General features: G+C 39.8%; 1 protein-coding gene across 2 annotated transcripts; it reads left to right on the top strand.

Moving 5' to 3' along the window:
- Positions 1–1,196: 1,196 nt before the first annotated feature.
- On the top strand, positions 1,197–26,792 carry ASMTL (acetylserotonin O-methyltransferase like). Of its 2 annotated transcripts, none has more exons than XM_083854802.1 (13): positions 1,197–1,322; positions 2,297–2,428; positions 4,155–4,202; positions 4,837–4,901; positions 5,895–5,956; positions 7,917–8,025; positions 11,570–11,996; positions 14,881–15,043; positions 16,787–16,971; positions 18,618–18,747; positions 19,884–20,027; positions 20,535–20,657; positions 25,844–26,792. In XM_083854802.1, exons 1-13 carry the CDS (start codon positions 1,230–1,232, stop codon positions 26,056–26,058), a joined length of 1,896 nt encoding a protein of 631 aa, XP_083710928.1. In that variant the 5' UTR covers positions 1,197–1,229; the 3' UTR covers positions 26,059–26,792. The 2 variants fall into 2 exon arrangements, with proteins under 2 accessions (XP_083710928.1, XP_083710927.1); XM_083854801.1 differs by having other exon boundaries at positions 22,761–25,864.
- The last annotated feature ends 287 nt before the right edge of the window (positions 26,793–27,079 follow it).

Genomic DNA, 27,079 nt, shown 5'->3' with positions numbered 1-27,079 from the left:
AGTGCCTCTCTGACCTCCCTGTTTTCGCCCTTCAGGTTCTAAAAGGTTGTTATGAGGTCTCCATGAAACCTTCTCTTCTCCAGGCAGAACAGCCTCAACTTTCCCAGCCCATCTTCATAGCAGAGGAGCTCCAGCCCTCTGATTAACTTCATGGCCTCCTCTGGATTTACTTGCTCCAACACTTTCATGTCCTTCTTATGTTGGGGTTCCTTCTGAGGTAAGAACAAGTCTTTTTTCACACATCTTTTCCAAATACTTCATGCCAGTATTAGTGAAGCAGAAGGGATGTGATGTTAAACATGGTATGTGTCCTGTACTCGGCCCTGGTGGAGCCATGTCTCAGTACCATGTCCAGTCCTGTGCCCCTCAGTCAGGAAGGACATTGAGGTGTTCGAGTGGATCCAGTTAAGGGCAATGGAGCTGGTGAAGGGTCTGGAGCACAAATCTTAAGAGGAGCAGCTGAGGGAGCTGAAGTTCTTAAGCCTGGTAAAAAAAGGAGGCTCAGAGGTGACTTATCACTCTCTAGAACCACCTGAAAGGAGGTCACCCCTTCTCCCAGGCAACCAGAGACAGGACAAGAGGAAACGGCCTCAAGCTGTGCCAGAGGAGGTTTAGACTGGACGTGGAGATTAATTTCCTCACAGACAGGATGATTAGATATTGGAATAGGCTGCCAGGGAGGTGGTGGAGTCGCCATCCTTTAGATATTTAAGGAAAGGCTGGACGTGGCACTCAGTGCCGTGGTCTATTGACACGGGGGTGGTTCCGTCATAAACTGGACTCGATCTCAGAGGTCTTTTCCAATCTGACTGATCCTGTTTCAAGCCTGCCGTCAGCTGGTGCGCAGGCCATGACCGGGACAGCCGCAGCCCTTCCCCTCACGGCAGGGCGGCCGCCGAGCCACCCTCCCCACACGCGGCCGGGCCGTGCCGTGCCGTGCCGGGCCCCAGGGACCTGCCGCCGCCGGGGATCTGCCCCCGAAGATCTGCCCCCGGGGACCTGCCGCCGCCGGGGACCTGCCGCCGCCGGGGACCTGCCGCCGCCGGGGACCTGCCGCCGCCGGGGACCTGCCGCCGCCGGGGACCTGCCGCCGCCGGGGACCTGCCGCCGAGCTCTCCGCTCCGGCCCGGCCCCGCCCCGGGCCCCGCCGCCACTTAAGGCCGCCGCGGCGGGTTCCCGCCCCCGAGCGGCGCGGATCAGAGCAGGGCTGAGGGCCCGTGGCCGCCGCCATGGCGTTGCACCCCGTGCTGGGGAAGCTGGTCAGCAAGCGGGTGGTGCTGGCCAGCGCCTCGCCGCGCCGGCAGGAGATCCTCACCAACGTGGTGAGTGCGGCCGCTGGCCCCGCACGGGCCGGGGCTGCGGGAGCGGGGCCGAACCCCCCCCGGCCTCCGGGGCCCGACACCGCCCGGCCCGCCCGCGCCGGGAGACCCGGGGGAGGGGAGCGGGGGAGTAATGTGTCTCCTTTCGGAAATGCACTAGTGCAGAGCAAAGGAGGCTGCAGCTCGTCAGTCAGGCCGTTCAGCCCCTGCGGAGGAATGCGTCGGCCTCGCTGGGCGGGCCGCGGGAGGGTTTTGAATAGCACTTGGGTGTTACCTGTCCAACTTAGGCTGCTTAGTATTGCCATTCCTAATAATTCAACCGATAAATTGAACTTCAGTGGAAGAAGTAACTTCAAAATACGGATGTGTGGAGAAGCAGCGAGGTTCAGTCATGCACTAAATTATTACAAACATAGCATGCCTGCTGGGTGTAGTAACACTGTACAAGTGTAACCTAGAAGCAGAAAGCTGAAAGAATAGTTGAGCATTGTTCGATGAAACCGATCAGAAACTGTCTGGTTTTGTTTTCTATTTATCATCTGTGTTAGGACATGCAGTAAAGCTCCTGTAAGAATGTGCACTGCTGTTGCATGACTAAATTCTTACGAATGGGTTCAATTTAAAAAATCCAGTAGTATAATCCTCTGTTTATGAAGTGTGTAAGCTTATACTGTTAGTTTTTATACGAAAATAATATGAAATTACTAATGTCATTAGGCTCTAATAAATAAGGGTAAAATCAAATATACACACCAGTTTCAAAATTCTGATTGTTTTGTTTTTGATTGCTTGCAAAGGATATGTATGCACTAAACACTGATAGGAGCACTTAGGGGGAGGGTTTTCTGTGTATGTTAGGGGGGAGGTATGTTAAAGTGTAAAAAAGCAGATGTTAAATTTGCTACTTTCTTAATATACCTTGGGAGCAATGTTTAATAACGAGGTCAGATTGACTGTGTCACTTTCCTGTGTTACAGGGCCTGCGGTTTGAGGTGGTTCCATCCTGGTTTAAGGAGACACTAGAAAAGTCATCTTTTGCAGCCCCTTATGAGTATGCTGTGGAAACAGCAAAACAGAAAGCTCTTGAAGTAGCAAACAGAATGCATGTAGTAAGTTACTAACTATTACAGCAATAAGCTTTTTGTCTTTAGGTGGTGCAATTACTGTGACTTAATTTGCTTGCACTGCTTGAGTGATCCCCAAGTCCTTTTTCTCCACTGAAGGCTAATGGATGCTTTCCTGTCATTTGTGAAAGATGGTGTCGTGAAATTGCCTAATCAAAAGTCTCATGGCTACAGTTCAGGCTTTCCACAAACTGAAGTGACCTGCATCTTTTGTCAGCATCATACCTGCTCTTGTGCAGGATGTATATTCCACAGTTTCTTTGAACAGTCAGGTGTATGGCTGACCTCATTCCATGTATTTGTTGATTGTGGAGACAGACTCCATGGAAAAACACTGATGTGATTCCAGTGCTTTGCTGTAGCTCTCACTGAAGGGGTGACAAAAATAGCTCAGAAATTGTGAGTATGGAGGTACTGGAGGAAAGCAGAAAAAAATTACTCTTTCTTTGCCCAGAATGTTTTAAAACAGAATTTTTCCATCTAATTTTAAGAAGGGAAAAGATTTCAAGTTCTGTTAAACAAGGCATCCATTTTGTATCCTAAGTTTTATCAAAACTGGTGATGCAACTTACACTATCAGTGCTGTTTGACTTATGCCCTTGGCTGTGATCACTGTTTGATCACATAAGGCTCTTTGCTACCAGAACATATTTAAAAATCGAGCTGATTAAATCTCACAAAATAGACCATAATAATTTCTTAATAATACAGCTCTGAAAGAGAGAAGGGTTTGTTGATCCTATTCTAGGGGCAGAAAAAATGTTGAACACTTTTAAATGAACAGTGTTGCCAGATGTCACCATTCTTCAGAGCAAATATTGCATGATCTCTAATGTAAATCGTTACCCAGGATTCTGTCAACTGCCTTCCAGACAATAGTACAGCATAGGAGAGTGGGTTTTAAACCCAGCCTCACTAAATAACTTACTTTGGGCTTTCATTGCAAAACCCTGTGCTAGTGATAATGCTAGTTCAGTGGAATTTAAAATGTTTCTTCATACAGGAATTAGTAGAACTAATACTAGATTTCATTAAACAATTTAGAACACATCAAGTCTTTGTCTAGAAGAATTGCCCCCCTATAAATGTTTTATTAAAGTGATCACACTTATAGACAGGTTTCATGTCATGTTGTGATAAGTAACAACAGTATACCTTATAATATGCAGGTAAATCAAAACCTAGCTATAAGGACAGGTACAGTTTAAAGTCAAGAAAGGTTTACAAGGAATTTTTATAGATCACTGCCTCTCATATTTTGAAAAATAGACTGTGTTCCCTTTTGAGAGAAGAACACAGTGTAAAAAAGGTTTTATTTTTCAGTAAAATTTTGCTTGGAAAAATGATTGTAGAGGGCTGTATTCTCTGGCTTCCAAACACTAGGCACTTCATTTAAAGGAATTGTTTGCCACCTTGAAGGCCAGATTGACTTTTGAGAATGTACTTTATTTCCTGGATGCATTTATTAATCAGTAACATATTTAGGGAAATTTGTGGCTTGAGAATGGTGTGCTCAAGCCTCACTTTTATGGTGATATGTTTGCTATTTTGTGAACAGTGCAAAAGCAGAAACAGTGGCTTGTTTTTAGGTCAGTGTAAAGCCCTGCTTCTAAACCAGTAAACTGCTATTTTCTTACCTTAAAAGATTTTGTTGTCTTTGCATCTTCTGACAAATCCTTCTGACAAGACCTTCTTTCTTATGCTTTTGCAGAAGCATCTGAGGACACCTGATGTTGTCATAGGAGCAGACACTATTGTGGTAAGAAGTCTTCAGTGATTTAACATTATTTTAATTTATGACAAGTGTAGAAAATACTTACGTCTTTAGGTTTAAGTCTGAAAGCTGCCTTCACTGTGAAGTTATATCTGCATGATGATACATCTTTTTGGGGTTTGTTGACATGGCTTTTAGGTTTTTTTCCCAACAAGGTAATTTTTGAAATCTTGAGAGTGAGAAGTCTTGCTACTGGTTTTGGAGGTATTAATACTGCCATAAATAGTGCCTTGGAGCCTCTAACGTGTAATGGAAATTCTGTTCTCGGGTCACTTACCTGCCAGGAAGTCCAGATCATGTGACCTATTCCGTGTTGAGCCTTGTAGGAGGAGGTCACTTTACACCTGACATCTTCACAGAGAGTGAACTGTTAAGGACAGAAAAAGCTGAATTATCCTTTTGTTTGTGAGGTGCAGCCATTGTAAGATAGAGTGTGGCTCTCATGTGCTTGACACTAAATTACCTGTTCTACCAAAGCATCTACAAGTGTTTCCTGTTCTACTCAGTAGACTCAGATCGGAAGCCCTGGCTGAAATCATGATTTAAACTTAATTTCTGACCTCAATTTCTGAAATGTGAGAAAAAGCAGCAGCACACTCACTCTGTCTTTCTGTTTTAGTCCGTGGATGAGCAGATCCTGGAGAAACCAGTTGATAAGCAAGATGCCTACAGGATGCTATCAAGGTCTGTAATTTTAAGTAAGATATGAAATTTGAAGATGCAATTTCCCCATCACTTAGATTCTGAAAAGAGTTCCACAGAAGGAATACATGCAATTTTTTTGGGCTTTGTTTTGTCTGTTGTAAGTTTAGTAGGTCAATCTCTTAATTAGGGATATGAAATGCACTTAATATTTAGCTTTTTAGAACTCCAAGAAAAAAGGCAGACAAGATGATGTTTCTTTGCATATATCCAAGGTGTCATGAAAATTTTCACACACTTTCATCTTACAGTTTGGTGTGGAATCTTGTGGGGGACAAAGCATGTGAGATGCTTCTGATCACATCCAAAAATATCCTGGCTAATCTTTACGAGATTTAAGAGACTATTCCTTAAATAGTCTCTTCAAAGACTCACAATCCCTTGCTATTATACATCTATTGCTTACACAGGAGGTAACAAAGTCGTCAGAACTAATTGGCCACAGCGTGGCGCTCTGGAGCCACTATAAGAGAGAGCCAGGGGTAAGGCAGTCTGGGCTCTTCCTCTCCACTCTGGCTTGCTGTGGGGTCTCTGGGGGTCAGTCTGGATGAAATGACACCATATGCTCTAGTTCCCTATTACATGTTTAGTCTGAGTTGCATCACCTAGTTATTTATTGCCAGCTTTCAGTGAAGATGGCCATAACAGTATTTATGCCAACTGGCCTTTTCTAAAGCATTTGGAATAGTCACTTTCCTGATATACAGTGAATGAGCTGATACCATGGACTACTCTTATACAAGTGGTATTTTGGAGACTTGAAATGACTGCAGCTTTTGATAGTGTTTTTTATGTGGTTATCTTTTTATTTTCCCAATGTCTTTTCACCGATACTGAAATAAGATTTGTTTAGGACACATGTCAGATCCATTGAGTGATATGTTAATACAATGGTCTGCTTCTCAGGCCATAGCAATATAATCATGTAGAACATTTCATAAGACTGTTGCTTAATGGGCATTTTTTCCCTGGCAGGTTGAATGGGAAAGAGCACAGTGTTTTCACAGGGGTGGCTATTATACACTGCCACTGTAAAGGTATGCGTCATTCTATCATGACTCAATATTTGTATTAAAAATTACTTTCATGATAGCTTGTACAATAAGGAAACAGGATTAAAATGTTTCATATACAGTCTGAATTGGTCCTCTACTGAAGAACTACCGTATCAAAATATAAATTAAAGACTCCCCACAAAAGCTAACCTTCTTTCTGTATTCAATTTTCACGCAGAAAGGAAAGTGACAGGACACAATGGAGTTCATAAATACTGTCTCTGAAAGCTATGAGACTAATTGAAATGCCAGTGTAAGCTGTGGAATATCCTAAATTAAATTCAAGTAAGGTACTACGGACTGTGAGACTGAGCTAAATGTAATCTGTATCAACTTCATTCTATGTTGTGCTTATAACAGTTGAGGCTTAATGCCTCAGACTGTTAAGCTGTAGGGAGCAATACACCAATGTTCTTTATTGCATAATTTATAGAGAAAGTAAGTGGGTTTTATGGAAACTGTACCATTAATATAATTTGAGGGGTGTTTGAAGGGCACTATCTGATAATTGTGCCAATAGTCTTTTAGTACAGTTTTTGCAGACATTTTGCTGGGCACAGTCTTTCTGTATACAAATTAACAGTTTTTAATCTTTTCTGCAATGGTTACTCTTAACTCTTGTAAAATAGAATTAAAGTTAGTGATGCAGTACTGCTAATATGCTAGTACAGTAGAGGGAGAGCTGGTGCAAAAGAAATAAAACATGTTAGCAAGGGGTTCCTGTGAGCAACTCAACAATGTAAATAATGCCTTTAACTGTTTACTGAAGGAAGAAAGTTAAGTGCACCCAACTGTAGTAGTGATGCTATAACAGCATGTCTCATTTGAAGTTTACAAATTTGAACTGCATCACAGTCAGATGAATAAAAATATACCTTTAGTCTGCAGATTCCCCAAGAAATGCAATCAATAGAACAGTTTTGTAGAATACATTTTTATTTACAGTTTAAAATTACAATATGTTTAGCTTATTAAAGATGAAATTTTTATTTTGAGCTGACTAGAGATTTTTATCAATACTGAAGTACATGGTAGTCTGCCTTCATATGCACCGATTTTCTTATTTCATCTGAGTTATTAAATGTTTGTGTGCTTTGTTTTCACACTACCACCATTAGAAGTTGATGAGTATTCTTCCCTTAGTCTGTGTTCTGTAGATATTTTTTTTAATCCTCCTCAAGCATTTCCACTGCTACCAGAACTGTGGTAAGAGGAGATGCTAACCTTGGTGTGTATATAGAAAAGAGTAGAGAGAGCTAATAATCTGTGATGTGCACACTCATTGTGCAAGGCTGTTGCCTTTTGGAAAAGCCTGTCTGCAGTGACAGCAGGCTCACAGTGTACCACATGCAGCAGGGTCCATACCCAGGTGTGCAGTACTTTATTCCACCTTCCCTCAGCCACTTCCAGCTACAGATGTCTGAAGTAATCTTATCATCTCTTGGGAGATGATAGGAAAATAACAGTGATGGTTCCAGATGGGGCTGCTGGATACCCAGACCTGAAGTGCACTTGCAGCTGCATGTACCCACTTTTATGACAGCTACATGTTGAACTTTGGTATGTTGTTAAGAGTTCTTTGACAACAGTCATAAAGTTGGAAGGGTGGTTGTAGCCTTCTTTGTACTCAGTGCTGGATGTGTGTGCCAGTGTCCATAAATAGCTTTGAGTAAGCATTGTTAATTTAAGAATATATTCCACACAGGAAGAGCAATCTGTTAGCCCCAAGACAGGACTGCAGAGGTTGAAAATGCAAACTCTTACTGATTTGGGAAAGTTGAGTTCACTGTCCCTAAAGAACATTATTAGTCATTTCATACATCAATGCAATACATTTAATTTTTCTCAAGCAAAATTATCAAAATATTAAGAAATACAATCTAGATGTTATGCTCTCTAAACTGCAATTCCTGTTTCTAACAAGGCCTTTTTCTTTCTGTAGACAATCAGCTAGAGATGGAAATCACCGATTTCTATGAAGAGACTAAAGTAAAATTTTCTGAGCTATCTGAAGAGCTCTTATGGGAGTACATTCACAGTGGGGAGCCAATGTAAGTAAGACTCTGATGCCATGACACAACACTTGAGAATAGGCTTTAGAGTACATTATTAAGCCAGTGTAAAACATTGTCCTGTGTTCTGTGAAATTTTGCTCTGTGTGTATTTGAATGATAGTATGGGTGATGCAAGGTCACTGTTCTTTTGTTCTTGTGTAAAGTCAGCATTTCTCTGGTGAAAGTGAGCTGCTTTTTTAGAACCATAATGAATTTGAAAAGTGAAGACTTGAAATACTCTGGATTAGAGCAAGCACTTGTGCAGTATACAATTATCTTTCTGTTAGCAGAAGCATTCAGGCATCTTCAATGCCCGTGAGAATGCATAGTTCAGTACAAACAGGTGAAGAGTTAGTGTTGGATAATCAGGGCATCATGGCACTGTATTGGAAAAAAGCTGGAACTCAGTGTATTTCTTTCATCAAAATCACTGCTCTGATTCAAGGAACACCTGCTCAATTTTCACTTATCCTTGTGAAAAGTGAAAACACAGTTTGTGTGTGGTGCTGTGCCAAAACTGTCTTTTAGCTTATGTGTTTCTGCTACACTGGTAATACAGTTACTGGCCTGTATAGGCAACATTTACAAAGACAGTATAGCAGACAACAGTGATCCCATGGAAGAAATAGGATGAGAACAGAATGCCTAATTACTACTCCTAAGATGAAGTTCACTAGATTGCTAAAAAAAAAAAAGTACTTATTTGGATAAAACAAGGGAAAGGAATTTGTCTTTCCTTTGTGTTAGCTGGAGCCACCTAAAGGCATAGTTAGCACTATGGACTGCATATCAGGTGATCTGATGTGAACTTTTGTCCCTGTAGCTTCAATTCTGACCACGTGAGAATATAAATTGTGGTGGTTTTTAAACTCATTTGTGCTATAAAACAATAAAGCCATGTCTTACTGGAGAAAGAGAAACACCAGTGTAGATCTGGGATATACTTCAATGCTTATGTGTAAATGAGGCATATTTTGTGAACATGTAAGGTTCACAGCTTATTGAACAGACTGATGTTAAATTAGATTATGTGGAAAGAATGTTTTGGCAAGACTAAAGCTTGTAATAAATTCCTGCATAGGTTTTTTGGAAGGTGATGTTTACTATGCTAATTAGTATGATGTTTAGATTTAGTAGGCCATAAAGGTGCAGTTTGAAGGAGAAATGACCATGGATTTTTAGGAAGAATGTGAGGCTGAAAATTATTTTTTAATATTCCGAAAATTTCTTCTGGAAGCAAATAATGCTTTACCAGTACTTTGCTGCAGCAAAATGGCTTGTGAGCAGTGCTGGGTTCTGTTCATTCTGCTCAAAAGGGTGTGTAACATCAAGGTTTCTCAGGGACCAAAGGTTCAGAGAATATATTTCATTACTCTCTGAAGCAGAAGCCAATTGATCTTTGTTTATCTAATCCCAAAGATAGGAAGCATTTGTTCTGACTTTGCAAAGGGACTACTAAACACAGTGTCATATTAATTTCACAAAACAGTAAGGAGAAGTATCTTACAGCACGGGTTTTTTTGTTGTTTTTGCTCCCTCCTCCATGTCCACCCATACAGGTTACACATTTCTATGCATACAGGTTTTTCTAAACACTTCTGCAGTCAGGTGACCATTTATTTTCTTTTTTTTTTTTTAATTTAATGCATGGCAAAATAATTTTCTGAAATAATACAAGACTTAATGATCACAGAAAAAAATAAAAAATACTAGTGCTTTTTCTCCAAGAAGAAAATTGGCAAATAGTATTTAGGTCAGTCATTGGTGTCATATGTCCAATACTAGAAATACACAGCTGACCTAAAGTTTGGTTATGGAAGGAGGGGAAATTGCTGTCTCAAGGTACCACAGTAATCCTAAATTGTATAATTGAGTAGACTTAGTTTCCTCCAGCCTCTTTGACTCATCTTTTTGTTTTGTAATTGTTCCCTTATGAACAACCTTCCATCTCTGCTTACAACTTCTAGCCTGAAAATCCTGTGTGGTTTTAGTAGCTCTGCTCTGATAGCAGTGAAACCAAAGGACTCTACTGCAGTCTGGGAAGGAGGTGATGGCACAACCTAGAGCTCCACAGTTTCAGACTTTCCTGTGAAGTAATAAAATGCAGAATGTAAATGTTCTTTTCAGTATCCAATCCCAGAACAAATTGTTGTAGAAAAATAAATGTGTGGCCAGTTCTGCGAATGTTCTTGCTGGGAGTATGCTACTACTGCTTTTGATGCTTATAATGATTTTTTTTCTTCCCTGTAAGCATTCATCAAAATGACTGCAACTTCATTTAAAAATGAGAAGACATTTTAGTCAGTATAATATTCTTAATTTAGTTGATGTAAGTTATAAAAGGAGAAACAATTTAACCAATGACAAAGTTATAATGTAGTGATTACAATGCAAGATTAAAGGAAAATTCCTATTTCACAATTTATAGCAATTCAGAAAATCCTACTTGCTGGTATGCTAATTCCTCTGTTTTAGAAATGCTACTAGAAAGGGAATCCAGAGGTAAGTACTAAAAATGAAGAGCTGTTTCTGTTTAAATCTAAGCTTAGAAATGATTGCTAATTTTTGTGTAGTAACCTTCTTTCTCAAGCAGTTCACATAATTCCATGGTACTTTCAGTTAAAAGATCCAAGACTGGCCGACCTTTGGTTTCTAAGCTTGCTGACTTAGGTTTTTAGATTCTGCTGTTATTTAGGAAACATACTTTTAACTGCCTTGTTCCTTGTATGAGAACAGTAAACTTGTTTGGTCTACTGCAGCTTATTGGACTTGTATGTTTCCATTCCGCTCTGTGGAATTTGCATACTTAGGCCTAAAGACAAATTAGATTTCCATGGTTAGTTTCTGTGCATGTACATTCCTGTGCCAAATTCCCAGTATTACCATGACATCTAAGAGCACTGTGTTGTGAACCACAACTCTGTTCTATTTCAGATGGTAGCACGAGACCTGGATGGATAGGGATAAATAGAGTAGTGTTTGAATAGGTTGCTCTTTTCTAAGAAAGTCCTGTCTTCCCAGTCCTCATCTTAGGTATTCCTGTGACTGAGATCTGCAAGATGCATTCTGTAATCATTTGAGTTCTAAAAGGTCATCTTTGTTGAGCTCCTTTGGGACCTAACATTCCCAAAGGTTTTTGAGCCTCTTATGGAATTGGGTGAGGATCAGTGTGCATCTGGTGACCCAGTGGCAATGTTGGTCTTGGTGACACTGTTAGCTTTTTGATAGCCACAACTTGGTAACCTGTGACAACACACTCTGACTGCAGTCACCTGCTGCTTAGGTGATTGTTATACTTGCACTGTGTGAAGCATCGAGACCTTTGGCTACTCACCCTTAGCAGAAATTACTGATCCTTAGATTTATCTTGTGATTTACAAATTGAAGGGTTGAGCCTCCCTAGTAGATTTAAATTGCCTCTAACATAGGTACAGTAGTCTTTATTCCACCCTCTGCAGTACTGGTGGATTATTAGTGTTCAGTGATACCTCTACTATTAACCTTAATTAGATCTATCTTGTTTTTGCTTTCTCTTCCCCAGGGACAAGGCTGGTGGATATGGTATCCAAGCCCTTGGTGGAATGTTAGTTGAGTATGTCCATGGAGACTTCTTGAATGTGGTGGGATTTCCTCTGAATCACTTCTGCAAAAAGCTAGCAGAATTGTACTATCCGCCTCCTAAACATAATGTACAACATAAAAAGTATGACTCTATCCCTTCTGTGGACACTTTTGAGAACCTAAGTGATGGAGAAAGTGAATCTTCAAATTTCACAGAGCACAAAGTTGCTAGTAAATTGGACAGCAGTGGGATGGATTCCTCGGGAGCTGTTTACACTTCTGGAAAGAGTTCTGCTATCAGAACAGGTTTAACAGTACCTTTGGAAAATCAGAATGGAGTGTCACAGAGTGCATCAAAACTTCCATCCAAAATTCTAGAGCTGATAGATGGTTTTAGAGCTTCAAAGGTAAGGGAAAAAATAAAACTATTCATTACATCGTTGTCTGATACATTTGTTTCACTGGACTCTGGTATGTACCAGGTATTGTGAAATACTTCAGATGGGGAAGGAATGTATTAATAATTAGTAAAAAAGGACCACTGATGTTCTGGAGAATCTTAAGATAGCCAAAACTTGTTGTCCAGTGTGAACATTGCTGGGTTTGTCTTTTTGTATTTGGTTTTAAGTGTTCTATGAAGTTTCAGTTACCTATTGGATAATTTTATCTCCTGAGTTGAGAGGGAAAAGAAGTTGCAGTTTTGTTTTTTTTTTTTACTGATGAGAAGAGCACAATCAACCTGGAATTATATACTCTTCAAAGAAAGCATTTAATGTGGTTAACTTAGCTGACTTAAAACTATGACAAGAATTGTATATACTAGATTTCCTTTGTAACTTTTAATGCTTTGCTTTAGAATTCTGTGGAAGATCTTAATTTTTTATTGCCTCTTCCAAATATTATTTTTAATAACCTGTTTCGTGTTCTGACTGTGCTTAAGTGATAATATCCATGCTGTATCTGATGGAGGCATACTCATAACAGCTCACATACTCTGTGTATCAGCCAGTTGAGATGAGAAATTCATAGCTGGACATTTTAAATATTCACAGGTTTTCTGCATAGTTCCAGTGTAGCAAAGGCAATAATGAAGAAGGGGAAGAAGAAATGAGCAGTGATCATTCTAATAGATCACTGGTCTCCATCAAGTTACTTGTGTTTTAGGAAGAGGTGGGAAAAAAGCGCTAAAATGGCAGTGAAATGCAAACTTGGAACTAAAGATCCAGCAACTTTGACATGAATGGAGGGAGGCACACCAGACAGTGAACAATAGTTTTGTTGAAACAGTGAAGAGTTGTGCTCAGCTCAGAAGGAAGATTGTAGCGTGATCATGTGGTGTGGTTCTGTGGGTGTGCTGCTTGTAGGCATGCAAAGCTATCCTGAGAGGTTTGGAATAAAGTGGCTTTGAGGCTGCTGCATTTGTGAACTTCTTGTCTATCCATAGGCAGTGAGGTATTTGAATGAATAAGATGATGTTTAGCATTTCTTCGATTTAAGTGAAAATAAATATGGAGAATCATCAGCACATGGTCGTACATTACTTATATTGTTTACAGGGATGTGATGTTGAATAGTTTTGTGCAGTGAATGACAGTGGAGGCTGGAAATAAAAGGAAGAGCTTTACTTTCCCACTACTCCAGTGTAAAGTCATAGTATGAAGTGCTGAATCACATGTTGAACTAGTGGGATGTTTTTTTTCCCACTTCTTGGATCTTTGTAAAATTAATTACCAGTAGCACTGAATTGCAATCTGACAAAACTCGTCATGTTTCCATTTCCAGAAAAAGTCTCAAGTGTTTTCATTTTGATTCTGGAGTGTCACTTCAAAAACTTTACAAAGCAGTGCAAAAGCTCCTGCCAGTGAAGATATTGCTGCTTATTTTCCTCTGAACCACTCTGTTGCAGAACAGGAGGGGATCAGGGTTAAATACTTGCAAGTTAAAAAACTTTCAAGTTTACTATGTTCCATATTTATATAGTCTGATCTTTACTAGGATCTTTTTTTTTTTTCTTCTCTAATTCCTTTTTTTAAATTTTTTTTTAATGAGAATTACTGAATGAGTAGGTCAGCCAAGTTTTCTGCCTTATCTTCTCACCTTCTTTTTCCTGTTCTAATATTTTCCAGTTGGTATCAGTCCAAAAACTGGGCAGGTCTCAGAAGCCATCTGGTTGTAAACTAGATGTAATTAGCTCAGTATTGTGAAAGCCTGAATTATAATAAATCCCAGCTATATGTTCTTACTAGAATAACAAAGGAAACTGTAAAAAGAGGTGAAGATGATAGAGAGACACACAGTAGCAAGACCTACCTCTCAAAGTTAATGTCTTTTTCTCCCTTTGATTTTTATTAAGCAGAATGTCAAGGCCCTTCTTTCCTTGATTACTTTTAGATTTAAATTTCATTATAGTTGGTTTTGCAATTGTAAAGAAATTTGCAAGAAGTTGTAAAGAAGTTTGCAATTTTAAAGAAATGGATTCTGTGATAACTGCATTTGCCTCCACTGTTGTGCTCTCCATGAGTTCCTTGGTTTTAGGTGTTTTACCTGCTTCAGAACACAGAAGCTGTAGAATTGCAAATTAATTTTGAATGGAGAGGTATATATTACCACATCTCATTAACTTTACTCTCTGGTTTGGTTAGCATATCTTTAAAAAAGTTCAGCTAAGGTTTTCAATTTAAGGCACCCATTGCCTGTGGGCGTTTCTTCACCATCAGGCACTAGCTGTTCTCTTGTCCCCATTCCATGTGTGCACATCCTGTTAAGGTGTACCTGTAGTACTGGGGTCCTATGAAGTTTGTTTTTTTGTTTGTTCTTAATCTCTTTGGGGGTTTTCCTTAATTTAATAAAATTTTGTATTTTAGCAACTGAAGCTGTTATAAATCTTAGTGGAGAGTTTTGAATTCCTTATGCTTTAGGTATATCAAATTTAATTTAATCTTTTGGTATTGGTTCATAGGCTTAAGAATGTTCCTTAAGGTCAAACAGTCATAGAGATGGGGAAGCGCTAAATATCTCAATTAAAAAGTTTCATACAAAATTTGTAGGCTGCATTCCAGAGTACTGTGAGTTCCCTTGTCTCCCAAACACTGCTATTAAAAGTTCTGTTATTTGGCCAAGATACTGTAACCCTTTGAGAAGGAAGGGAGCAATTTTTAGGAGGTTTGTTAAATTGTGTTGCAGTAGTTTAACAGTAGTTGTCTAGGATAATTCTAGGCAAACAATATCATTTTTATTTTTGATTGCAGTCTTTTAAACACAGCATGATAACAGTTTCTTACCTATGTTTAGGCTCTGTTTGTAGCCTCTAAGCTGAAGATATTTGATCACCTGAAAGATAAAGGTCCAGTGAAGGCTGTGGATATTGCAAATGATGTTGGAACCTCTGTATGTGGAACTGAAAGACTCCTTGATGCATGTGCTTCTCTTGGATTACTGGAGAAAACACCACAAGGTGATTAATTTATCCTCCCTGCAACTGCCTGTGGTACTGAAAAGACAGGCAGGACTGGAAGAGATGCTTTTAAGGTCACAGGTTCTGACTTGATATTGTGGGCTTGGATTTGGGGCAGAGGGGAATGGATTGTTATTCCTTTGCTTTCATTTTTAGTTGCTGGAATTGCTTCATGTGGGGGAAGGCTTTATGTAATGAACAGATTCAAGTGCCCTTAATGGAAACTTCAGATTGTTTTTGCTCTCTGGACACAATACTGACCAAATTTCTAAGAAAAGGTTGCATGGACAGTCCCAGGGAACAGTGTAATAGCTCAGATATGTTATCTGTACTGGAGTCACTACAACCCCATGCAGCACTACAGGCTGGGAGAAAAGTGGCTGGAAAGCTGCCCAGTGGAAAAGGACCTGGTGGTGCTCAAGAGCAGCTGAGCTTGAGCCAGTGTGTGCCCAGGTGGCCAAGAAGACCAATGGCATCCTGGCCTGAATCAGCAATTGGTGTGGCCAGCAGGACCAGGGCAGTGATTGTGCCCCTGTGCTCAGCACTGGTGAGGACACACCTCCAATCCTGGGGTCAGTTTTGAGCCCCTCATGACAAGAGAGACATTAGGGTGCTGCAACATGTCCATAGAAGGGTAATGGAGCTGATGAAGGGTCTGAAGTGCAATTCTGATGGGTGGCTGAGGGAGCTGGGGTTGTTAAACCTGAAGGAGGGTCAGGAGAGACCTTATTGTTCTCTATAACTACATGTAATGATGTTGTAGCTGGGTGGGAGATGGTCTCTTTTTACAAGTAACAAACAGCAGGATAAGAGGAAACAGGCTCAAGGTATGCCAGGGGAGATTTAGATTAAATATTAGGGAAAAAAAATCCCTGAAAGGATTGCCAAGCATTGGAACAGGCTGCCCAGGGAAGTGGCTGAGTCACTATCCCTGGAGGTATTTAAAAGGCTTGGTAATCTGGTTAAGTGGTGGACTTAACAGTGCTGGGCTAAAGGTTGTACTTAAATGGAAAAGCCTTTTAAGGCTATGAAGTGATTCTATGTTTCTATGTAAAATGATTGTCAACTTCCATTTCCTGCTTGTAGCAGTGCTGTCAAGTCTTCAGCAGAGGATCAGGCTTTTAATAAGGGAAGGTTCTGCAATGGGTCCTTCCTCGTGGACAGCAACTTAAATTTTAGTGCTCCTAACTGGAATAGTCCTTGAAGGTGTATGTAAATGAAGGAGTCAGTGCTAGGATTAACATTTTTTAGTCCACACTATGTAGTTCTAAGTTTCCATGTGCATCATTTATGCAGTAAGACTTGAAATGGTTAGGTATGAAGAAAAGAAAATAAAGGAGGACATGACAAATAAAAAAGACCTAAAGACAAAACCTAATGGAGAAAGCTTGACTTCAGGGAAGAAGCAGCCATAATCTAAACAAAAATACAGTCAAGAATGAGGAACTTTCAGTACTGTCCCTTGAATATTAGGTATCTAACTGAGCTACTCTGACTTTAAAAAAAAAAGTCAATGTATATCTGTTTCCCAGCATCTAAATTCTTTATTGAAACTAAGTACTTGAATGACAATACTTTCAGAATACCTTCAAGTTTTAATTACTTTTTGTGCAAAGTTTTTAGTAATAGATCATAAGATCAGGATTTACTAGTTAGTTATTCAGGGAAACATGCTTTCAGAATTTGAATAACAGTTGCAAAGTACTGAAACAAAGCTGGTTACAACTGTGTTCTTCCCATAAGGTTACAGTAATACAGACTCAGCAAACACCTTCCTGACCTCAGATGGTAAATACTCCCTTCATGGCTACATTATCCATTCTAATGATCACCTTTGGCCTCTCTTCACAAACTTGGAGTCTGCTGTCAAAGAAGGGAGCAGGCAGAATCATCGAGCCTTTGGAAAGAAAGCAGATGATTTATTTAAGGTAATAAAAACTCTTATTAATATCAAAACCAGCTGTGAGGAGCCCAGAACTGATGTAGGGGCGAATGGAGACCGAGCTGTCTGAGGAAAACTTGTCAGTTTCAGAAAGGGTAGAAACTCACCAGTCCCAGGCTTCTGTTCCCTTCAACTTTAGGCTGTGAAGTAGTGGAGCAATCGTAGAATATATTGGGAAATTTGAGTACTGATAAAAAATTCTCCAGATGAAGTGTTGCCCGTCCCACTGACACACTCTCAGAACAACTACTAGACCTGTTTAATTTTCATTTGTGTCCTTTCTGTAACACCAGATAGTACCTTACCACATGTGTGCTCTGTCCATGTTGGATGCCAATCATTTGATACTGAGGTGCATCCAGTTTAGGCTGTGCTGTGTAGTCCAAGCTGGTTTGTGTTGATGCAGTGGAGAAGGGATCTGAGCTCCTTTGTGAAGTTTTGTACTTTTGTATAAGCTTCAAGCTGATATCTGTTAGTGATAAAATTGTAGTCCTTCTGCCACCTGTTTCAATCTATGGCATTCCTTTCCCAGTGCTAGTCCAGAGGGATGTGATCAGACTGGAGCATCACTTAGGGTTGCTACTGGCCTAACTTGTCAATTACCCATGTGGTGAAGCAGGTCAGGAGCTGTAAATATTTGTGCCTGTGTAAGCAGACAGCTGGTAGTGTAAGAGAATATGTCTTTGATAGCACTGCTGGCTTGAATTGTACTTCAGACTACATCCTGAGGTCCTTAATTTGTACTAAACTTTAAGATGGTGATGAAGGCACTCTCCTGAAGGAGTTGTCTACAACCCTTGTGTGTAGTCAATGGAACGAAATAAGGATTTCTGGAGACTTAAAAGGTCTGCTAGCCTCATGTTAGTACTTAACTGGAGGACAGAAAGGCCATTGAAATCATTCAAAGGGTCTAAAAAGGGAGTGAAGTTAATCCTTTGCTTTAGGATTGCTGTTGCAGTAGATGCCTAAATTTATATGTGAATTAGGTGGTTTGATATTTGTGAACTGGACCTCATCCTTTGTTAAACATCTGGGTTATCAACTTTGCTTTGGGTGATGCTTGTGTCCATTTTGGACTTGGGCTCTATATGTGTACAGGATGGTATGTCAGAGCAGAATCTATGGGCTGCTTGTGGCACTGTGCATACCACAGCCTTGAGATACTTCCATTTATGGTAGTTGCAAAGCCAGCCATAACTGGTGAAATCTGTATAAAAGTGAAACGTAAAGGGATTTGAGTGTATGTGTCGCAAGAAAACCCAGAATGATCTTTCTGATTTATGGTATGGTCCAATTATCTGGTTGTTTTCCCTTCACAGCAGAATAAAAGTTTGAGTGAAATGAAAGTAATTTGTGAGAATATAGAGAAGGAGCACTAGAATTTTTATTTCAGTCTCCTGAATCTGTCCTTTCAAGATATCTGTGTGACCAGAATTCTTGAGGGGATGCAAAAATCTGCTTTATCACTACAGCAAAGGATTTGGATAAGCAAATAATCAGTGGCACTTTTAATGGACCTTTTCATTTTGGGAATTCTGATGTTCACTACATTCACCTACTGCCTTGGTTGTACGTAGTTTTAATTAACTGATGAGAAAAAGCTTTAATTACGCTGCTTTTTCCCCTTTTTAGGACTATTATCACAGCCCGGAGGTAAAGCAACGTTTTATGGCTGCCATGCATAGCATTGCTCACCTGACAGCAAGAGATGTGGCTACAGCATTTGATCTTTCACGGTTTAAATCTGCTTGTGATTTAGGAGGTATTGCTTGTAATTGAACTTGTATACAAATTAAAGGGAAAAGCTTGAGTTCAGTTCTACATTTTATTACTTAAAAGACATTTTAAATGTATACTTATTTAAAAAAATAAAATGTATATTTTTTACTAGAACTGCAGTAATATTATCTACTGTTTTTTTTTTTTTTCTGATACTGCAATGTCAGGATCAAAGAACCGTGCAGCTTCTTTGCAAATTGAAAACAGAGTTACTTAAATGGTGTATTAATAGTTTAAGATAAGTGAATGTTTGTTTCAATCAGTTACACAGTTCAAGGCAGAAAAGAAGATAGTGGCTCAGGTGATACAGCATTGTGCTGGGAGTGCCATTTTCAGCAGTTGCTCTCCTTAGGCACATCCAAGATTTTCAAAAGTAATGAAAGTAGTGAACCACCACTGCTGGGGTGTCAAACTTGAAACACTGCACTGCTAAAACAGAAGTTGTGATTCTTTTCTAGTGGGTTTGTTTTGTGTATTGTTGTAGTTATTAATATCTAAGATGTCCACCAAAATGTTGAAGACCAATGATACACCTGAAGAAACTCTGCTTTTTTACAATCCTGTTTTTTTCCGTGCACTTGAAGCTGCACAGAGGAAGTGTTATTACATAGGGAAAGATCCACTGAAGGAGGAATACTTTATTTAGTGCCTGGGGGGTGGACAGCATCTCAGAGGAATTAACCTAATACTTGTACAACTGTTGCTACTTGTGCAGAGGCTCCAAAACTTCATAGTCTTCATAGAGCATGCTATGCTGAAGAGTGTCAAATTTCATGTATCAGTGCTTTGTAAATGCTGAATAATTAGAGGTGTCCTTCAGCAAATAGAAGTCTCTGCCTTTTCATTTACATTTTGATACTCCCCAAAAAAACCCTGAGGTACTGATATCAAAGGTCACATTTGCAATTCTGTCAGTAAGGAGTTGTGCCTGCATTCCACAAGTTTTAAAACCTTGCTCTATGAACCAGGAAGTCCTGTTGCCCATGTTAGTTGTTGAGCTGTCTACCTCTGGTTATGATTGGATGTCTCCATTTTAATGTTCTATACAGCCTTGTCTTTTAAAATGTTTGCAAATTCTGGGAGAAAATACTTGATTTGACTTCTTTAAACTTTGAACAGGTTGCACTGGAGCTCTGGCACATGAATTAGTACAAGTATACCCAAATCTCAAAGTCACAGTGTTTGACCTTCCAGAAGTCATTGCGAACATCTCTTACTTTCAGCCTTCAGGACAGCACACTGCTCCAGTGACGTTTGTGTCAGGTAAATGTAATACATGCTCTATTGTCTGATCTCTTTTATCCTTGAACACAGAACAGGCTCTTTTGCTGCTGCTCCAACCCCAAATGTATCTTAGTACAAGGCAATATAGGTTCACCCATGCTAAATGGGGACATTGTATTTTTCAAGACTGTGGGGATAAAAAATGGTTGGACTATGTGGCTCAATAGGTATGAACTAGTAATTTTTTGAATACCACTGGAAGCAGAGGCTGCATGTGCTTGTCTGAGATACTTCATTTCTAGACAAGATCAGCATGGTGACTACAAAGAACTTTGTCTCCTTTCTTGCTTTAGCTTTGCTCTCCATTTTTTTGTTACAGAATTCTTGCCTATGGTCTGCTCTTTAACTACACTTTCCTTATCTGCAAATCAGGGCATACCTGTACCTGTTCATTCTTGTTACTTCTGTACTCTGCTGAAGCGTACCTTGTTTTTGTAGTATGTACTCTGTGGTTTCCATAGGAATGCAATAACTGTTTTCCAACAGGTGACTTCTTCAAGGATAATCTTCCAGAAGCAGATCTTTACATCCTTTCACGTGTTCTTCATGACTGGCCTGATGAAAAGATACATGTGCTGTTAAGCAAGATATCAGCTGTTTGCCGACCAGGTATGTTTTTTTCATCTTGTGAGCTTAAAGGTTTATGTTAATGTACCTTTAATGAGCAGTGACTAATCCTTTTCTAGTATGAGCTTACAGTATTTTTTGTTCAATCATAGTATCCTTTGCCTGAAGGTCTAGACTTGCTTTATGACAATACCGCCTAAGAAAAGAAGGAAACAAACTTGCAAATAAAACTATATATAATAAGCTTTTACTATAGTTGCTATATAGTTACTATATACTTCACATACAACTGTACCATATCCCCAGTCTCTGTCATGCCCAGTCTTTCTTACTAAGCCCTGTATCATTAATTAAGTAAGCATGTGCTTATTTCTATGCATAAAATTAGCCTGACTAAAGTTCCTTTGGGTTAATCAAGAAGCAGCAGTTAGTTTTGCTGTTGTTTTGCTATCTCAGTAGTGTTCAGAGTTTGGTAAACTGCTGAAGTTCAGTACACTTTATGCACACATACCATGAGAAATACACAGCCTCTTTGACTTTCCACTGCATTTGAATCATTGAATCATCATAGTATCTCAAGTTGGAAGTGACCCATAGGGATCATCAGGTTGAACTCCTTGCTTCTTGAAGGACTAACTAAAACTAGTTCATGTGACTAAGAATGTCATCTAGATGGTCCTTGAACTCTGGCAGGTTTGGTGCTGTGAGCAGTTCTCTGGGGAGCCTGTTCCAGTGCCTACCACCCTCTGGGTGAAGAACCTTTTCCAAATGTCCAGTCTGAACTTTCCCTGATGCTTAATTATATTTCCTTGTGTCCTGTCACTGGTTCCCCAGAGAGAGGAAATCAGCACCTTCCCCTCTACTGCTCCCTTTGAGGAAGTTGTACATGGCAATGAAGTTACACCTCAGCTTTCTGTTCTCCAGTCTGAACAGATCAGGAGACCTCAGCTGCACCTCATGAATCTTGCCCTCACGGCCCTTCACCATCTTGGTCACATAAACTGAGGCACCCAAAACTGCACACAGAATCACAGAATATGCTGGGTTGAAAGGGACCCATCAGGATCCTCAAGTCCATCCTCTAGCCCTGTGCAGGACACCCCAAGGGTCACACCATGTCCTGAGAACATTGTCCAAACACCCCTTGAACTCAGACAGTCTTGGTACTATGGTCACTTCCCTGGGGAGCCTGTTCCAGTGACAAGCCAAGTTCCTGATACCCAATCTAAACCTCCTCTGATCTAGCTTCATGTTGTTTCCTTGAGTCCTGTCAATGGTCACAAGAGTGAAGAGATCAGTACTTGCACCTCAGTTACCCCTCCTGAGGATGTTGAAGACCACAATGAAGTCTTCCCTTAGTCTCCCACAGGCTGAACAAACCAAGTGACCTCACCTGCTCCTTATAAGACTTCCCCTTGGGACCCTTCACCACCTTTGTGGCCCTCCTTTGGATGGTCTCTAATAGCCTAATATATATATATATTGTAGTCCCAAAACTGCACACAGTACTCAAGGCAAAGCTGTACCAGCACAGAGTAGAGTTAGACAATCACCTGTGTAGTGATTTACTATCCTGTGCTTGATGCACCCCAGAACATGGTTGTCCCTGTGGACTGCCAGGGCATGCTGCTGACTCATATTCAGGCAGTGTTAAAGATCAAAGAAGAGAAAAAGTAGAAAAGCCTGACCACTAAGATCATCTGATTCCTTAATGCAACTCCAGGTGTGAAGTTTGTTTCAGAGGAGAGGATGCAAAACAAGACCTAGCCCATAAGCTCTAACCCTGATTATGAATTATGAAAGAAAATTTTGGGTGACTGTCTTAATCTTATGCAAAGTTTGGGTTATGACAGATGCTTACAGGAGTTGATTGCTTCAAATGAAAGCAAGGCTGAGTTTAAGAGCATAGGCAGGAAGTGGTCTGAACTTGTGGAGACAATGCTCTAAACTCTCCCTTCTTTTTAACAATTAAATGGTTGCTTCCAGGAAGAGATCACTGAAAGTAAACTTCTTTCACTGATTTCCACTGAAGATCATTTAAAAAATCAGTCTGAGGGGATCTCTAACTGTCTCTGAAAAAAACACTTTTAAATTGGAGCTAAAAATACTGACATGATACCACTTTTGGTTGTTTCGGAAATGCAGGAAGTGCCTTGCTAGTGGCAGAAACTGTGCTTGATGAACAGAAGATACACCCTCCTGTAGCTGTGCTACAATCCCTCAGTATGACTGAAGGCAAGCAGAGAAGCAGCTCAGAATATAAACAGCTACTGGAGAAATATGGATTCACAGATGTACAAATTAAGATCACAGGGAACTTATTAGATGCCATACTGTGCTTCAAGAAGAGTCTGTCACTGTAGTGTGCCCAGAAGCAATCTGGGATGCTGAATTTTCACCCCCTTATGCAATATACCCATCATCAACCAGCTCGTATTGGCAGTTGAGGATCATTTGGGCCCTTTATCTGAAGCGTAGTTGTTACAGGCCTTGGATACAAGTTGGAGTGCAGCTTCTGCCAGAGTGAATTCTGTGCATTTTAAAAAGTGTCTGGGGCAGGCTGAAACTCCTGCATGTGAAATGCTTTAATGTCCAGTTCTTCTGCCGACTGTATTAAGCTTGACTTGGCATAGCTGTGTATAGCATGTCAAATTAAAACTGCAAGCTTGTACTGAGCTACATTAATGGCTTAGTTTTCTTGGACCTTAAAATTGAAGAGAATTCTCCCTCTGCAGTGTATTCAGTGGTTACTATTAATTTTTATCAGACATTAAAAATTAATATTGTACCATCTGCCTGAATTTGGGGATGTTAGTCCTCTTTTTCACTGCTGTGTGGGACTTTACTCAAAAACATCTCATATATAGCCATTTTAAACACTTTTTCTACAAGCAAAAGTGAAAACAGATCAAACCTCAAACATGTTCCTACAACAGCTGTAACGTCACAGAGGAACTTCAGCAACCTCTGGCCTCCAGGCACAGTATGTACCTGCACAGGTGGCAGCCGAGAGCTGTTCACATTGCTTACTGTCACTTCAGGGGGTTTCTGAATATGGTTGAATGGCCATATATGCTTTCTGTCTCATTAATTGAGATGAGTTTTAGGATTTATGTATAAAACCTTGTATGAAAATTTAAAAATTAAAGTTTCTTCATGCTTCAGTTTTTAATTGGGGAAGTGCATGCTGTACTCAGTCTCTTCAAGTAATTTGTCACTAATATCTCCTCTTCTAATGTTTATTTCTTTCCTGATACTTCATTGATATTTATTTTTTCTTTTTAAAGTGTAGTGGAAACCTCTCTGGAGATTAAAGTTACACTTTCAAACTAGTTTTCTTCTCTGTCAGTTGTGAGCTTCTTGCCTGTCACTTGTACAGCAATACTCCCAATAAACCAGTGTGCAAGAGGCCATTCCAATACTGAATCACCAACCCCAGCAAATTAGAGAAGGTTAATGAGGAGGATTAACAGTTGCATGTCTGGTTGTTACTTAATCAGGAGTTACTTTGCTCCTTGACCAATGGGCAAAGAAAAAGTGCCACAGTGGCTCAACTCATCAGGAGAAACAGGCTTCCTATAGAGCCACATTTCAGGTGCACAAAATCAGGGAAATATCAGACTTTACCACATTGGGGTTTTTAATTCTTCAGGTTTCTATTAATGGAATTTTGACTGATCTCATCTGTACAGACTTTTAAAATAGATAAGGCTGAATATTCAACAAATGAATAAATTTAAAATGTTTCTTTTCTGCATTTACATGAAGCTTGCTCTTAGCTTAACAGGTTTGTATGTTGCGAGAGACTCATTCTGGCACTAAGATGTCTCATCTCATAGTTAGTCATGAAGTTCATAATGCTGTTCCTTAAGCTGCTCTAAGTTGTTTGAGTCAAACAATCAATTCCTAAGTTCACACACCTGTAACTGTCACGGACTTTAAAATTGTGCCCCTAAGTACTATGTCTCTGACTCTAAAATTTGAATAGAATGTTTTTGGCTACCATCTACTCTGTGATTAAAGCACACTACTAAGCATTAGTCCCTTGGGCATGGTGTCTGTGGTCATGCACCACAGCTTTGCACTCCAAGGATAATTAAGTGTTGGAGTAAGTGGTCCAGGGAGGTTGTGGAATCTCTGTCCTTGGAGGCTTCCATGTGTGAAGCCAGACCTGAAGAAGCTGAGCTAATTGCAGAGCTGCCCTGCTCTGCGTGGGAGGCTGGACTAGAGATCTCCCGTGGTCTGTTTCAGACTCAGCTGTTTTACAATCAATTGATGCAGCTCAGTCACCTGAAGAATTATAAGCTCATCTTACTGATACACAAAATGAGTTTTTCAGTTGCTCTGAGTATCTTTTGCTGAATGGTAGAAGGAGTAGATTTAATAGTCAAACACTGAAAAGGTTTTCTAAGCAATATGCATAACAGGAAAATTTTCCTGACGTGAAGAATGAGGGAGGTTAAAGTTTTAAAACTTCCTGACAATTTTTTTGAATGACTGAGCTGTACAAGTTGGAATGGCTCTGATGAGATTGTCTGAAAGGTCAGAAAGGTATGAATGTTACGCTTCACTTAATAATAAAATCACTATGAACTGCCGCTGTTTTGATCTGAGTTGGTGTAAGGCCAAAAGGTAAGTATGTGCTTTTGTCAGTAGCCCTCTCTTGGCTTCCCGTTCCCCTCACAGGTCTGAATATGGAGAAGATTGTGTAAATCAGATAATTTAAGTTCAATTTCATCCTTAGGTCAGTCCCAGCACAAAGAATTCGAGTCCTATGGAAATAATGTACAGAATGTATTGAACAGAAACACTTTTTCCTCTGCTTCTGTAATGCTTGCCATCCTCTCTTCTCTCTGCTTGGCATTGTTTTAATACGAATGTGAAGCAGCAGTATATCCCAAAGAGATGCAACTCTATTCCTGTCGTACTGTTTTCTATAGTCTTCATGCCAAGTCTGTAGAAGTCATTCCCTTTTCCCCTGAAAAGAGGGATGTGACTTGACTTGTGAATGCTTGATAACTCCATACTGTGAAAGGCAGTTTCCTGGGGTTTGTGGGAGGAGTGGATTATTCATTTAAGGGTGGATTAGTCAATTAATAGCAGAGAAAATCCATAAGTGATAAAGAGAATCACCCAGATATTGTAGTTTGCATCCCTCTATGTGGTAGTAGAAATTTTCTTGCCTGATAATGGATTAGAACTGTTGCATGCATTCGTTTGTAAATTAGGCTGTGCGATTTTGCTCGCTGAAATGGCGTTGGATGATGAAAAGAAGAACAGGAGCACAGCTCTGCTGCAGTCTTTGAACATGCTTGTGCAGACAGAGGGAAAGGAGAGAAGTGGCTCCGAATATCAAGCCTTGCTGGAACAACATGGATTCACAAATGTCAAAATCAGAATAACAGGAAATTTGTTAGATGTCATTTTCTGTGTTAAAATGTAGGAAAAACATGTATTAAGTAGTACTCTGGATGTCTTATACTTGTGTTTGATATTTTGTAATTATTCAAATATATTCTCAACTTCCCATCAATACTATAAACAAGAAATGTCAGCTTGGTGGTGTTACTTTTAAAAGGGAGGAAGGATTGATTACATTTATTTTATTCTTCAGTAGAATAATGCCAGGAGATTCTGAGGCTGCACAACATGTGTAGGATGCAAATGGTGTCATCAGCCCAATGGCAGTATTCACACTGCTGAGAAATCACTGTTTCTTCATACTTGGTACAATTAGGAGAGTTTTTAGACCAGCACTTTGCTTTTCCCCTGTTCCAGGAGGTTAATGTTGGTATCATTTTAATGCTCCATCGCCATCCATTTTAATATCATTTTATGTTACACCCTCTACTGTAAATAAACACTCTCTAATCAAATCTGGAAACTGCTGCTGCAATGGTGCAAGACTGGAAACAAGAACTGGAGCAGCAGCTTCCTGAGAGAGTCAAGACAGACTGCTCTGCTTTGAGAGGTTTCTGAAAAAAGGCAATTATATAAAAGCACAAGTTTCTTCTTTGATTGTAGTTTGAGATTAAATGTGAGGGCACCAAGTTTGTTTCAGGAACATCATCCTACACCTTTTTTAGCCCCACTTAATTTGTGAGCTCTTACAAAAGTGGATCTAGCAGAATGTAAGATAAGGAGAAAAAAAAAAAAGGTGCAGAAACAGAAGAAAAAGCATGGTGATAGAGAGAAAACAATTTCCCCCAGTCATATGCAGGTGAGCTTCCAAGGTGAACAGAACATAACAGTTACAGACTGAACAGTTTCCTATTACAAGTTATGTGCCTTTTATCTTCATTTTTTCACACTGATGATACTTGAGAGTCTTAGAATATAAAGGTTTTTTTAAATCAATAAAAAATTTTATGGTGAAACAAATCAGTCTTGCAGATGAGATTGTGCTAAGAGAGTATTAACATTCAGTTGTGAGCTTTTTTAAAAGGAAGAAATACCACACAGTG

The sequence above is a fragment of the Zosterops lateralis genome (genome assembly GCF_965231275.1).
Source record: "Zosterops lateralis genome assembly, chromosome: 2".
Taxonomy (NCBI): domain Eukaryota; kingdom Metazoa; phylum Chordata; class Aves; order Passeriformes; family Zosteropidae; genus Zosterops; species Zosterops lateralis.
The sequence above is the reverse complement of the archived record's forward strand: the minus strand, read 5'-3'. Positions and strand labels throughout refer to the sequence as shown.